Raw genomic sequence first — 14513 nt, 5'->3', positions numbered from 1 at the left:
AATCCTAGAAGACTGTCACATTTGTGGGACACATTCCAAATAAGACTAATACGGGACATTGAATGGATACAAAGAATGGCAGTATGAATGCTTAAAGGATTGTTCAACTCATGGTAGTGTCACAAAGAAGCTGAATGAACTAAATAGACAGACACTTCAAGACAGCTGAAAGTATTCCATGCAAACCTCATTAGAAAGTTTCTGGAACCAACTTTTGTGATGAATCTAGGAAAACATTACAGTCGCCTACATATCACTCCCACAGGCATTGCAAACACAAGATTGGACTAATTATAGCTTTGAAGCAACCATTTTTCATGATCCATATGAGACGGAGTGGGAGAAAGTCCTAATAGCTAGTATAAAGGAAAGTATTTTCAGTCATGCAGTTCACATTGGTTTGCAGAGTATTGATGTAGATGTATAACAGTGTGCAGCACTTAAATCTGGGCAAATTTCAGTTTCAATTTCCTCCCATATCATAGTTCCACCAGAGGTCGCGACTGGTGTTCTAGAAAGCCATAGGCATTTAGTAAACAGTCATAACCTCAAAATGACCAAGATGTCATGGCAAGTGTGGAGTACAACCGAAGAGCTGCGATTATCAAAAGTCTTTGTGCTGGGCATTCACCCTCTGAAATAGTTCGATTCTTTGTGTACCAGCGATCAACCGCTTGCAATATTGTGGCCAAGTATAATGCTTTGGAGAGGTCTGTGGGAAGGTTCCGCTAACCTGGCGAGGAAATCTCTTTCAAGGAAACATGTCACAAACTGCAGCAGTCATTGAAAAGGTTCAGGTGCTGATTTCAGAGGACCCAGGTAAATTGCTGGGAATTGGCACCAGTACTGAAATTCAGCGAGCAAAGAATGTGGTGGATGGCAGAGGACAACCTCATATGATCCATTTAGTACAAAACTGGCTCTTGGAAAACGTTCACATGTTATGGTCAAAGGAGTTCTGATCCCCGAATAGCCCAGATTTGAATCCCCTTGACTACTATGTTTGCAGCGTACCTGAAAGAGTTACCAATAAGAAGAGGCACCCTAATGTCACATCTCTATTCACAACTATCGATGCAGCATTCGCAAATATGGACAGCACTGTTTTAAAGAGTGTGTGTGATTGCTTCAGGATAAGATTGAAGGCAGTTATTGTGGCTGGAGTGGGTTACATCGAGTAATGTTACTCTTCAAAGATATCACTAGTTATATGTAAAGGGATTTTCATTTTCATTTGTATTTTGTTTCGATAAATTTGTGTTAGGGAAAAGAAGTTTCCATTTGTCCGGATTTAAGTGCCGCACCCTGTAGGGAGGGGAGGAGGGGGGGTGGGGGGGAATTACTGGGTTTTCATCAGGCACAGGAACAAGCTGCCTTTAGAAGTAAATTATAGCACTATAGACCACAAGCAAATTTTGAATGAAGTCATAAAATGGAGCAATGAGTATGGATGACTTTTCTGCCTGGGATTCATAAACTTTTGAGAAGCTTTTGACCCAGTTGGAACAATGTGTACTGACAGCCCTTGAGAAGTAAGTCAATGAGGCCATCTAAGTGAATGTACCAAAGCATACATAGGTCAATGTGGCAGTTTTTGTCATACTTCACCAGGACAATGACAAATTTACAACCGACAGAAGAGTTATGCAGTCATCAGCAAAACTGTTCTCAGCACCCATAGGGGAGTTTTCATGTTGCTAAACTGGGAACACAAATAGAGAGAATTTGTAAGTGGAATATACCTGATTCACCTTCACTTTGGTACTGACATTTTGATTGCCTCTAGTGCAGATAATCACCATCTAATGTATGAAATTAATACAAAATGTCTGAAAAAGTAGGAATAAAAATGAATAATAAAAACATAAAACAAGGTTCCATTTCAAACAATGGAATGATGTAAATACTGAAAATGTTTGAAGCTTTTTATGGAGCAAAATATAGTTTTATTTTAGCACCGAATGAAGGAAGCAATGTACGTGTGATTTGTAACTTGTCACACACACACACACACACACACACACGTGCGCGAACATGCACACAATTGTAGGGAAAACAAATGACAGACTAGGATTCACTGGTAGAATACTAGGGAAGTACGATCACTCTACTCCTGCAAACAATGCTACAATATTGCTCGCTCGCTCACTCACTTACTCACGTACGTGTGTGTGTGTGTGTGTGTTACTCCTGAAACACTTCTGCCAAAAGTTTCCTTACTGTATTTAACAGTAACTTTCAGGACGCCAGTAGCCATATTTCTTAATGAAATAATGGATTCATTATCATAAGTACAAACATTTATGAACTGAGACTAATTGATTACAGAATAGAGATTTTGCTGAAGACTTGCATTATCAACACTTCATGGAAATTCCTGTATGGGAAAATAAACTGCTTGACAACTGTTAAGGAATATAAACATTGTTGTATAGAAATAACCACAGGCAATAATTTACAACATGAAACATAGTACATAAGTAATAGAGGCAGAGTGGTATACTTATAATGAAAAATGGTACAGTTTTCACCACATGGGAAAGCAGGACAACAGACGTAAATAACTTTTCTCCCAGTATGAAAGTTAATATTGGATTATCAGTAAGGAATACATCCTCCTCAAGCATTAATGTACATTTAGCACCTGTTGTTCATGCTGGCTACCAAACTGTTACTGAGTCTTTGGGGGATATTATCCCACTGCTCTCCAAAGGCGGTTTTTAGTTCTTGCATGGCTCAAGAAGGTGCACTTTAAGAAATATGTCTGCCAAAAGCATCAAATGCATGGTCCACAGGGTTTGGTCAGGGCAGTATGAAAGCCACTTCACTTTCCATTGTGTCCGAGACCACAGCAGTCCTGTGTGGATAGATACTGCCATCCACAAACAGAAAGTTGGGACCTACCGCACCCCTTAACAGATGGACATGATTCAGGTTAATCTCCTTGCAGTATCACTATGCTGCAATGGCACCTTGCACAAAGACATGCAATGGTGTTTGGCTATTGTGCATAATGCCTGCCACCACCATAACACACAGGCTATACTGATGACATTCATGAACATTCTGTGCTGATGAATGTATGTACCTTCACCCCCCCCCCCCCCCCTCTTCACACTAACTGGTGGTCAGAATGCCTTGTCGCAGTGAAGCAGGATTCGTTGGCGACATCACTCTCTACCACTGTTGCTGACCCCAAACAACATAGTTCCCACACCAAAAGACTTTCTTGACAATGGTGCGGCTGAAATGGGATGCATTTAACATGCTTCTGAGCATACAAACCAGCCTGATTTAATCACCACAAAATGGTACTGGCAGAGACACATGTACTGGTAGCAGTTGAAAGATCTGCAGCAATGTGGTGGTCCGTCTATAACCACTGGCATTCTTTCACATATAATTTCCACCTTCACTGGCCTTTTTTAATCCCATGATGACACTTTTTGATGCATTCACTAGTGTGGTCACATTAGCGACATTTTGACTAGTTTTGAGCCATCAAACTGCTCATCCACAATCATAAGCACTAAAATGATGTCTTGCAGACATGCTGCCATACCACATGGAATGTTTCACTAATTGGTTTCACAACAGCCTTTGTCAAACACTGTACTGCATGAACTGTCAAATGCTTATGGAGCATGTGTGCACAGGCTTTGGCGTAGTTAAAACTTCCTCCGATCTACCTCTTCTTTTACTAAAATTGGTTGGGCATTTCATAGCAATTGCTGAATGTTCCATGGCAACTGACAGTTGTTTTGAAACAACTAACAGTTGTCCCTGAGCAAGTGACAGTTTTCCTTAGCAGATGACCATTGTTCTGTAGCAAGTGTCAGCTGTTCCTTAGCAACTGCCAAGCAGTGTACATAAAACAAGGGAAAAGCAACCACTTACCTACAGAGGACTTGTGGGTGGCGCACAGAAATGTATAATATAAAACAGTTAACATTAGCTTTCGAGCTCTCGCTCTTTTTCTTGTGAGAGTACTCATATTACACACACAACCAGCCGCACGTACATGCTCATGGCAGTAGTGTGTCTATGAATTTTTTTCCTGTATTTGACTTTAAGAAATACTGAACTATGTTTTCCTTTGTATGTAAAGGGCTCATATAATCCATATATGAGTTTTACATAACTTTAGTCAACACTGGAAAATTTTAGGCATAATACAAACAATGAAAGCTCAGGTTATGAAGTCATTCTTCTTCAGAATACACATACACATTGTTTTGGTGCTGTGATAGTAAGCTCTTGTTTATGTGGCTATCTACTTCCCAATACCTCCAGTACATGTAAGTTATTATCTTTGCTCAGTCTACTGTTTGGTAACTAATATACGAACATTTATTTCACTCAAGAGAAATAATACAAATATTGTCGAGAGTTATTTATGGAAAATGATACGTGTGAGCAGTTAACCAACATGGAAACATGATGAAATTTACTGTTGTAGATATTTAAAATATTTATTACCTTGACATGCTGAGATCTCAAACAGTCATGTAAAATAGAAACCATAGGATCCAAAAATTGCTTATAATATTGTGACTTCAGCCTCTCCTTTTTTAGAAGTATATGAAACAGTCTAAGACCAAACTCTACCAGCACGTGGGCATTAGCTTGTGATGAAGTCTTTGCTTTCACATTTGTAGCCCCAGACCGGCTTCTAGGTGCTTCAGGAATTAAAAATGAATCTGGCCTCTGAATTGATAATTTTTCTTTCTCAGTTTCAAAAATTTCTTCCTTCTTTAGCTCAGGTGACAGTTCAGGAATTGACTGTGATGTGACTCCATACACAAATATAACGAGAGATTCAGCAGAGACGAAATTATTTTCTGATAATCCTATTGCAACTTGTCGCAAGCACTCAGAAACCTTGTTCACAATTTTGTGATTATGTGATTGAACCAATACCTGTAACAAAGTACATATATTTATAACCATGAAAAGAAGCTAAAGTAACAAATGTGAACAACAGAGAACAAGAAAGTGTTTTAACACTTTGGAGACCAGCCACTTAGAAGAATACTGGACCTAGTAAACTGGCCAGTTATGCTGTTTTTTAAAGCATTACTGGCACATACATGTTTGATGTATCTTCAAGAGTAATACCCAGTAAAAAAGGGCCATGCTTCGATATTTATTTTTCATATTTACTTTAATTGTTTGACACATTACAATTTTAAAATAATCATGACATGAGGTATATTCATCTGCCCAAGGAAAAAGTGCTGGTTGAGTTATTGAGAAATTTCTTCCTCATGAGTTCCAAAATTTCTTGCTCACTCAACAAATATGACACATTTGTCACAGAGCTCCAGAAAGCTGCAAAACCTAACACGTACCCACACAGAATTAGAATCAATGTGATCACATTGGCTCAGCCATCCACAATAGCAGTCATTATATCCACTAAAGTCTCTTCTGAAATAATTCTAGAAATTGACAACAGAAGGTAGTATCAAACAAGGGGCAAGCCGTGAGACGTCCTTACATTGTTCTCATATGAAAATGAGTCCCGCATCGAGAAAATCATGGTCCGACCTATATTTTGTTGTGAAGTCTTTCTAACACAAAACTGTAGCCTGAGCTACTATGCTTTAGCTTGGTGTCCACAGTGTTAAAAACATTTACATAACTAATGAAATCATGTTTACCTCTTTAAGGGGCAACAACAGATCAGTGAGACATTTTTCACTTATACACTGCGACACAATATGAAACATATCATAACTTTTAGTAGACTTCGCCTCGAAAAACCTTGCAGTAATCTGTGAAACAGATTTTTCCTCTGCAGAAGCTCCAAACAAATCCAATTTGCAAAGCTGGGAAAAAGAAAACCACTATTAGAAAAACAACAAACAGACTGGAAGTTAAATACAGATTATAAAGGTTGGAATATTCACTAAAGTACTACATGCTCCGAAGAAAAAAAAGTCCTCATTACTTTTACTATTGTTATTGACAATCTCTAAATGACATTGCTATGAATTCAATAACTGTGAATGAATGATAAATATGTTAACTTATATTTACAGCTATGTTGGGTTTATATTATTATTATTTCTTTCCTTTCTCAGACGTTATGTCTGGTTAAAAATGGAAAGTGACGCGGACCTTGATCAAGCGTGACTTCCTTTTAACTGTACGGTATATGTTACATTGCATTTAGGAACTTTCGGGTAATTGAACATGTATCAATAATTACAGATTTCTGTAGTTGTATATATACATTTGGATGTAGCTGTATTGCGTTGATGTGCTGGTGGATATTGTGTGGTATGATTCCTGTAGTTGATAGCATAATTGGTATAATGTCAACTTTATCCTGATGCCACATGTCCTTGACTTCCTCAGCCAGTTGGATGTATTTCTCAATTTTTTCTCCTGTTTTCTTCTGTATATTTGTTGTATTGGGTATGGATATTTCGATTAGTTGTGTTAATTTCTTCTTTTTATTGGTGAGTATGATGTCAGGTTTGTTATGTGGTGTTGTTTTATCTGTTATAATGCTTCTGTTCCAGTATTATTATTATTAGATTTTTATTGTTATTAATTGTTCTGCAGACTATCTCAAGTAATGTAGTTAAAAATAAGGACATGAAAGTTTAAAATTGATGCTTAATACCTCAAGTATGGACTGAAGACAGTTATCTACATCGCCAGCCCGGAACATATCTTTCATAACAACAAGTACTGAATGAACAGTGTAAACAAGGACATGCACTTGAAATCCTTTTGTGAGAAGTGATGACATTTCAGATAGTAAGACACTGAGGTAGGATGGTCCAAGTGTCACCATGATCTTCTGGAGAATTTCTCTTGCAATACGACGCACACTGTCCATACGAGACTTCAGGAAAGTGCACAGTCTCATAAAAATCCTGTACAACAATTATAAAAATAAGTGTTACATTATAAAGAATACCACATAGCAACATTTACTTATTTGGGCAACAGATGAGGCTATCAAGTTTAAAAAAAAAAAAAGAAAAGAAAAAAAAGAAAAAAAAGAAAAAAATAATCATTTTGGCTTTGGGAACACGATATTATTTCAAGTCTGAGACCTGGAACATGAACTAACTTTTCTATTGCTTAAATGGTGAATTAATTTAGTTACTAAAACTGCCACTAGGAGGGAAGTAGATTGTTGTTGGACCTCCTTGGTTCACTTCAAAGTTATAAATGATTGTAACCGACTAAATACAGAGACCTTTTTATTGGGTATGAAGTACAGATAAAATGAATAAAACCAAAACAAGAAGAAACTATTCAATTTTGCCTGCTGCTTTAAAAAAAGTGTGTGTGTGTGTGTGAGCGAGTGACTACTAAAACATTACATCCAATTCTTCTTTCCTTCCTTCTTTCTCTAGGAGGAGGAGGAGGAGGAGGAGGAGGAGGAGGAGGATGGGGGGGGGGGGGATATTCTCAAGTGAAGCACTCACAAAAAGTTGTGATTACTGCAAATTCCTGGAGAAGAGGTCATGGCATACTGCATCAACCAACCAGTCAGAGGAAGGGGAGAATGAAAAAAGGGGTAATGATTATAAAGAATCCACCACGATTGCAAATAGAAATCAGATGTTGACCTACATTTCGGCGCGGATAACCATACCTTCTTCGGAACAAACTAAAACTGCAAACTGCCTAAAGAAGCATGGTCCAACATTAATACAGAATGCCCAAAAGTGCAAAAGACTCACATAAAATGTAAAATAAACAGTATGTGTGTACCATCAGAAGCGTGCTTCCTCACCCCAGCCAACGTTCGGTGGGCTGCGGGATCTCAGAGCTCTGAGAGCTTCTGATGTTTGAGCCAAGTGCAGCTGTTGACATGGTTATCCATGCCGAAACCTAGGTCAACATCCGATTTCTTTTTGCAATTGAGGCGAATTCTTTATAATCATTAAATTATTCACAATTGCTGACGCACTAAAATGTTAAAAGTTCTTAAAAAAAGGGGTGTTGTTGCATAACCCATAGAGACACAAAACTTCTTTTGAAACCAAAAACAACAGACCAGATGACACAATTCACATTGGCAACACTTAAGGGAAAAGCATAAACCATTTATGTTATAGCATTCCGGTAATGTGAAACCACACACACACTGTATGATTACATAGGTAATCTGAAAATTACAGATGTCAGTAGCTCACAGGTAGTGCAGTGCAAACCACCTCATAAATGCTACAACATTAATCTACCACCGTTTGATTATCTCTGTATAAGCCAAGATGAGAACCAGTGAAGATATCTACCAGTATCTTACATGTATTAAAATATATGACAAAACAAGAAATGTTGGCACGTGGGAGACTTGGATCATCATACACTTTCTGAATATGAAAAAGTCTAATTCTGGCTGAGTTGCAGACAGGTACAATGAAAAGACTGTTACACACTGAGCTTTCAGATAAAGCCTTCTTTAGAAAAGAAAAGGAAAAACACACACACACATTCACACACAAGCAAGCACATCGTACACTACATGACTGCTCTCTTCAGCTGCTGAAATCAGAATGCAATCCCAGCTCTTTGCCACAAGGATTATATCCCTGTGGAGTACCAGGCCCACCAAGACTTGCCTAATCCAACCACCCAGCTTCTTTCTATTCCAGTCCTGTCACAGGCTTATTCTACCCCATCAGTGGGTGGGGCACCTGTGAAAGCAGCCACATCATATATCAGCTGTGCTGTAATCATTTCGCTGCTCTTTGAATTGGTATGACTACCAATCAGTTGTCTACCAGAATGTATGGGCACCGTCAAACTGTGGCCAAGAGCAAAGTGGACCACCCTGCGGCACAACAAGCAGCTGAACATAACATGCTTCATTTCAATGGTTGCTTCATAATCTGCGATATCCGGATCCCCTATCACCTTCTCCAGATTCATATCCCCTATTCTCAATGTTCTCCACTCTCTAACAATAGCACTGGTCTTTTCCTCCCTCTGCTGTTGTCCTTCAAACACCCCTCCCCCCCACCCCACCCTCCCTTTCCACCATAGCTTGCTGATACCATGCCAGGCAACCTTGTCTGGCCACCATCTAGTCCCCTGCACGTTCCATTAGGTGTGTTATGCAGTGCTGACTCTTCTCCCCATACCTCTACCCTGTTACCTCTCCCCGTTCCCATCCCAATCCAGACTTCTACTTCCACTCAACACCATTGCATTCTGCATTCAGCAGACACAGAGAACAGTCATGTATGCATGAGGTGTGCTTGCTTGTGTGACTGTGTAAGTGTGTTTTCTTCTTTTGAAGAAGGCTTTGGCCAAGAGCTCAGTGTGTAACAGTCTTTTCATTCTGCCTGTCTGCAACTCAATGTGTCATGTTTATGGTTAGTAGCACTCTACTATTTTCACACGGTTTAATAAGAATGGTTATTTTTTTAATCATCTAGGAAATGATTCATAATGCTCAGTAGAGAAAGAGGTCTAATGCACAATATGTGAAACAATAAGGTTAGTTGAGCACCACTGGTGATTTGAAGAATTAACACATTCAAGACAGCAGACATTACACCTCAAATGATTTGTGTAGCTGTTTTCCTGAAATTTTTTCATGATATTGACATATTGACAGTCTATATTATCGACATAAATAAATAAATAAATAAAAAGAAATAAAATCGAAAAATGTGGCAGCAACATGCCTTTCATTTTGAAAGTGATGACAGAACAAAAAGCTGGGATTCATTTTAAAGTAACTTATACATACGACGACAATTGTAACATGCAATTTTTATGAGGTATGTGTTTTGTACCTTAGACAGGAAAATTCTACTAAATCCTTAAAGAAAGCTTTGACTCAGAACACAAGGCATGAGAGTGACTATGTCAAGTAACTGCAGCATATTGCAGAGTAATAAGAGTTGTCAGAAACAATGTAAGCATAATGACCACAGGCAATAGTTAGATATACTCCAAACGGAAGAGACAAACAACACATTTTGAGTTAACTATCTATATGAAACACTGAACCAGCTCAATCCATCTGATATCTACAAGTTAATCAGCATAATATAGCCAGATGATTAAGTTAAAGTGCGCGATAGAACACTAGCATCAAAGTCAAGACCACAACAAAAGTACTGAAGCACCTGTTACAAGTCAAATAGCCACAAAGTTACAGAAACTTGTTGGTAATTGAGTATTATGACATAAGAGCATTTCAGTACTGAAGATATGTTAGCAACTCACTTGTGTAACAGATGAAAAAGAAATATGAGAATTTGTTATATGGTGATAAGTTTGGCTTTAACAAAGGTAAAAGCACCAGAAAGGCAGTTCTGACATTGTGTTTGATAATGAAAGCAAGAAGTGTTCACACATTTTTCTCAACCTAGAAAAAAGATTCAACAACATAAAATGGTGCAACATGTTTGAAATTCAGGTTGGATTCCATTGGAAATCACATGCTCAGCGACCGCAATATTAGTATTGTAAACAAGAAAATTGGCAGCATCGATCATAAGAGATTCAAAATCATTTATTACAGCAAATTGATTTCAGTCACTGTGCGACCATCTTCAGTGAAAATATTAAAGTCTTGAAGACTCATGTAATAAAAGCACATTTATAACTTCAAAATACATAGTATGTACTGTTTCTCATCTATTATAAAACATAATATTGTGGTGTTAAAAGTGAATGCAACACGAATATAATTATAAAATATCATTAAAATTATAAAAAAATCTTTCTCTAAATAGTAGATACATAAGCTACTGATTGGAAGTCCACATTGGCCTGAGTGGCTGTAGATAGCGATTTTGTGTGTGTGTGTGGGGGGGGGGGGGAGGTGTGGTTGCTTATGTGAATGTCTCAGTGTATTACTTTTCTGAAGAAGGCTTTGGCTGAAAGCTCTTGCATACAGTCTTTTCATCATGCCTGTCTGCAACTTGCAACTCAACATGTCATCTTTACAGAGCACAGCAATCTGTCTTTTACAAGATATATAACCTGAAACATCAGTACTATAAAATCTAGACCATCTCTTAGTCCTTTTTTTCAAACTTAGAGAGAGAGAGAGAGAGAGAGAGAGAGAGAGAGAGAGAGAGAGAGAGAGAGAGAGAGATGGGGGAGGTGTGTTATATTTGGTCCTGGCAGAAGCAACAGTCTGGACTCTCAAGGCAGAATTCTGGAAACCCTACTCTCTCTCCATTGGGCCTCAATACCTCAACTACTGTGCCAATTCAATTAGTCATTTCTGTCAACTGCAGTCATGGAGATAACACTCAAAATCATAATCATTCCAACAGCTATATTTATCAGTGAAACCTAAAATTTTGCAGTCATTATGATCAAACAGTTGAATGTTTTCCAGCAGAATCACTGACATTTTAAACCAAGACAGTATAAGAAATGCGGAGGTACTGTCAACATGTAGAACAAAATCTTTCTCTGCACAAGTGACAGGGTGCTAGATGCAACTAGTGAGACACATCCAACACAAGCCTGGGTTGGATACTACTTGGAAAGGAGTTGAGGAGGACAGAGCAGAGGGATCAGAAAAAAGTGTCAAATATAACTGTATAAACAGTGTCTCAGAAATTTGTTACTTCCTGTCATGATAAGCCTGCATACAAGCCTGTAATAAAGGCAGATGGTCAGGACTTTTTGCACAGTGGTTTTTTGCACTGGACCATATGATGGTGATGACTGCAGATAGCAACACTAAATCAGAATAAAAAATTATAACCTCTCTGCTTCCTGCATGTTGTATATGGTACATGGAACTGGTGACTTTTATCTGCATACAGAAACCATCTAATGTCAAAGGTATCAGCACCAATACTTTGCTCACCTTTCACAAGGTGCCATTACCAACTGCAACAAGTTTGAGTTATCTGTGTCGCCAATTGCTTGTAACAGAAATTTTATAGGGATAAACACATTTTTTACAGGTGGAACTGAAGAGAATAGACAATATCTACTGCCTTTGGATGTGAAATAGAATGACACTAAGGGTCATACTAGCTGGTACTACCTTGGCTAGGAATTTACACTGATACATTTATCCCAGAAAATGCACAAGCAGAGAGAGACAGTTTCAGAAGCTGAACAATATTCACCATTACTTTATTTTGTTCTTGTTTGGCACTGAAAACTTCCTTATAGGGCAAGTAGTGATCTGTCATTGTACCAATAAAATATCTTCCATAAAAATTTTCCATTATTATAAATATTTCTTGTTAGTTGTTCAATATGATACTGGAAAGTCCTGGGTGGAACACACACAGAAGTAGAAGCATGGGGAAAACCACACACCCTATTGTTGACAGCGTGCTCAACAAATATGCAAGTTGTTAATAAGCTTTGGTGAGGCCTTTTCTCTGAGCTAAGAAATGACACACACACACACACACACACACACACACACAGGGAGGGAGGGAGGGAGGCAGGGAGTGTTCAACATTGTCCCGGTGCTGCTGCTTCAATTGGGTTCGGACGATGTAGCCCTGTGTGTGTGTGTGTGTGTTTGATGTAATGACTTATTTGACAGGTAGAAAGGAGAATGAAGTTGAATGACAATAACACTGAGCAATTCCAGTTTTTTGTTTCTTCTTGTCTAGGGCACTGCTAAAGTTAATCGTAGAGTATAAAGTTTATTTGTACTCAAATTCTTTATGTAACTCTGTAGCTCAAATTTTACTTCAATAACAACATTTTACTTGTTGCTCAGCAATTTCACAAATATGGCCATTGATATGAAAAGCTGTGTAAACTACAAGTAACTGGAATCACAAATAAATCTATTATTCTAACTTCCATACTATGCAAACGAATACAAGCCTTACTATATTAAATACCCTGGTAAATGTTGATCAAGCACATGTTGAGGAAGTTTCTGTAGAAGTTTGACAGATGCCAAGGCTACTGGAACACGTAAGACGTCCTCCTCATCTTGGTCTGGACCAGTTTGTCTTCGATTTAGTTTATGTAAAGTATCTGCTACTGATCGCTGCCCAATTGTCCGTTGTAACTGTGGAAGCAGGCTGTTGGTAATTGTGCTGACCACTCGTGATGCTGCTGACTTTGGAAGTTTTGCTTCTTGGTCAACAGCAAATGTCTTATTTTCAGGAATTCCAGTTTCAAGTTCCATTTGTTCATTTTCACAACTATCCAGCAATGTATCCAAGTCCTTCTCCATTACAACTTCATCCGTTTTCTCTGTAATTGGAAAAATTTCACCAATTCTTTTAAAATGTAATAATTCGCATATGAAAGTAAAACATGTTATATACGCCTGATAAGCAAATGTAATGTAAGAAAAATCTAAGGTACAGAACAGGGGGATAAGAGAGATATCAAAGACAAATGCAAGTGTGTTAAAAATAGTAAAAATTAAAATTTTCAATCTCAAATAATTTCAAGGAAAAAAACCTACTCTCTTCTCCATTACTCACTGGATAGCTCTTGGACTTGCCCAAACAATTTTTCTTAAAAACTAGGAGATTATTGAAGTCCTGTTTACACGTACTCACAGCATGACAGCTATTTAAGTTTCACTCACATTATTACCATTTTTTACGAACTGAATTTAGACTGTGATCTGGCTCTGAACTTTAATAAATCATTTAAACAATTTTAGCAACTGGCCCTAAGCTAACGTATTTTCAGTGAGAACGGCACTCAAGTTTTGGAACTCATTTATTTGTTTTTGCTTCTTGTTACTATCAGTTCATTAATGTTCCACTGATGTCTTCCCATTCTTTCTGGATGGTGATAAGGTAACCAAATGTAGGGGTGGCACAGGACCTGGGCAGCTCTCTTCATTTCATTATGAAGATATCATCTGCATAGAGCAAATACACAGTCCTGTCACATTATTGTGGTCACTTGTCAAAAGCTTGCAAAATCACCTTTTGCAGTGCGGACATGCAGGAAGAGCATCAGTGAGGTTCTGGAAGGTATGGCAGGGATGTGGAGCTATGCTAACTCCAGTGCCATTGTCAGCTGCAATAGGTTTCCCTGTTGAGAATCCATAGTGCAAACAACTTGACTGAGGGGGGGCCCACAGATGGTCATCTAGGTTTAAATCTGGGGAGTTTGGCAGTCAGCAGAATACGGTAAACTCATCCTCGTGCGCTTCAAACCAAGCACGTACACTGCGAGTTGTGTGACATGTTGCATTGTCATGCTGGTAGATGCTATTTTAATGAGGAAAAAACAAACTGTACATAGGGGTGGGCATGGTCCCCAAGGATAGACGCATATTTGTTTCCATAATAGTGAGACCACCTAGGGAATGCCGCGAAAGCATTCCCCAACCATAACACTCCATTAGGATTGGACCCTTTTGATGATTGTTGCAGAACCACACATGCCAATGCCTATTTGCCCAGTGTAGCACAAATGTGATTCACCTGAAAAGACCATCTGACACTACTCAATGGACATCCAGTTATGGCACTGACATGCAAATTCCAGCCTTTGTTGCCAAAGAACAGCAGTCAGCATGGGTGAATCAACCAGGTGCCTGCTGTCGAGACCCATAT

The 14513-nt window shown here is 38.5% G+C and overlaps 1 protein-coding gene across 1 annotated transcript in view; it reads right to left on the bottom strand.

Annotated features, from left to right (window-relative positions):
• Positions 1-14513, bottom strand: part of LOC126223916 (small subunit processome component 20 homolog) — a 206637-nt gene that overhangs the window by 81438 nt on the left and 110686 nt on the right. The window contains exons 24-27 of the mRNA XM_049942200.1: positions 12825-13185; positions 6635-6890; positions 5664-5831; positions 4480-4920 (exon numbers count right to left, since the gene is read on the bottom strand). Coding sequence (XP_049798157.1) covers positions 4480-4920; positions 5664-5831; positions 6635-6890; positions 12825-13185 — 1226 coding nt within the window. The remainder of the gene's footprint in view (positions 1-4479; positions 4921-5663; positions 5832-6634; positions 6891-12824; positions 13186-14513) is intronic.

Source organism: Schistocerca nitens, chromosome 1, assembly GCF_023898315.1.
Source record: "Schistocerca nitens isolate TAMUIC-IGC-003100 chromosome 1, iqSchNite1.1, whole genome shotgun sequence".
Taxonomy (NCBI): domain Eukaryota; kingdom Metazoa; phylum Arthropoda; class Insecta; order Orthoptera; family Acrididae; genus Schistocerca; species Schistocerca nitens.
The sequence above is the reverse complement of the archived record's forward strand: the minus strand, read 5'-3'. Positions and strand labels throughout refer to the sequence as shown.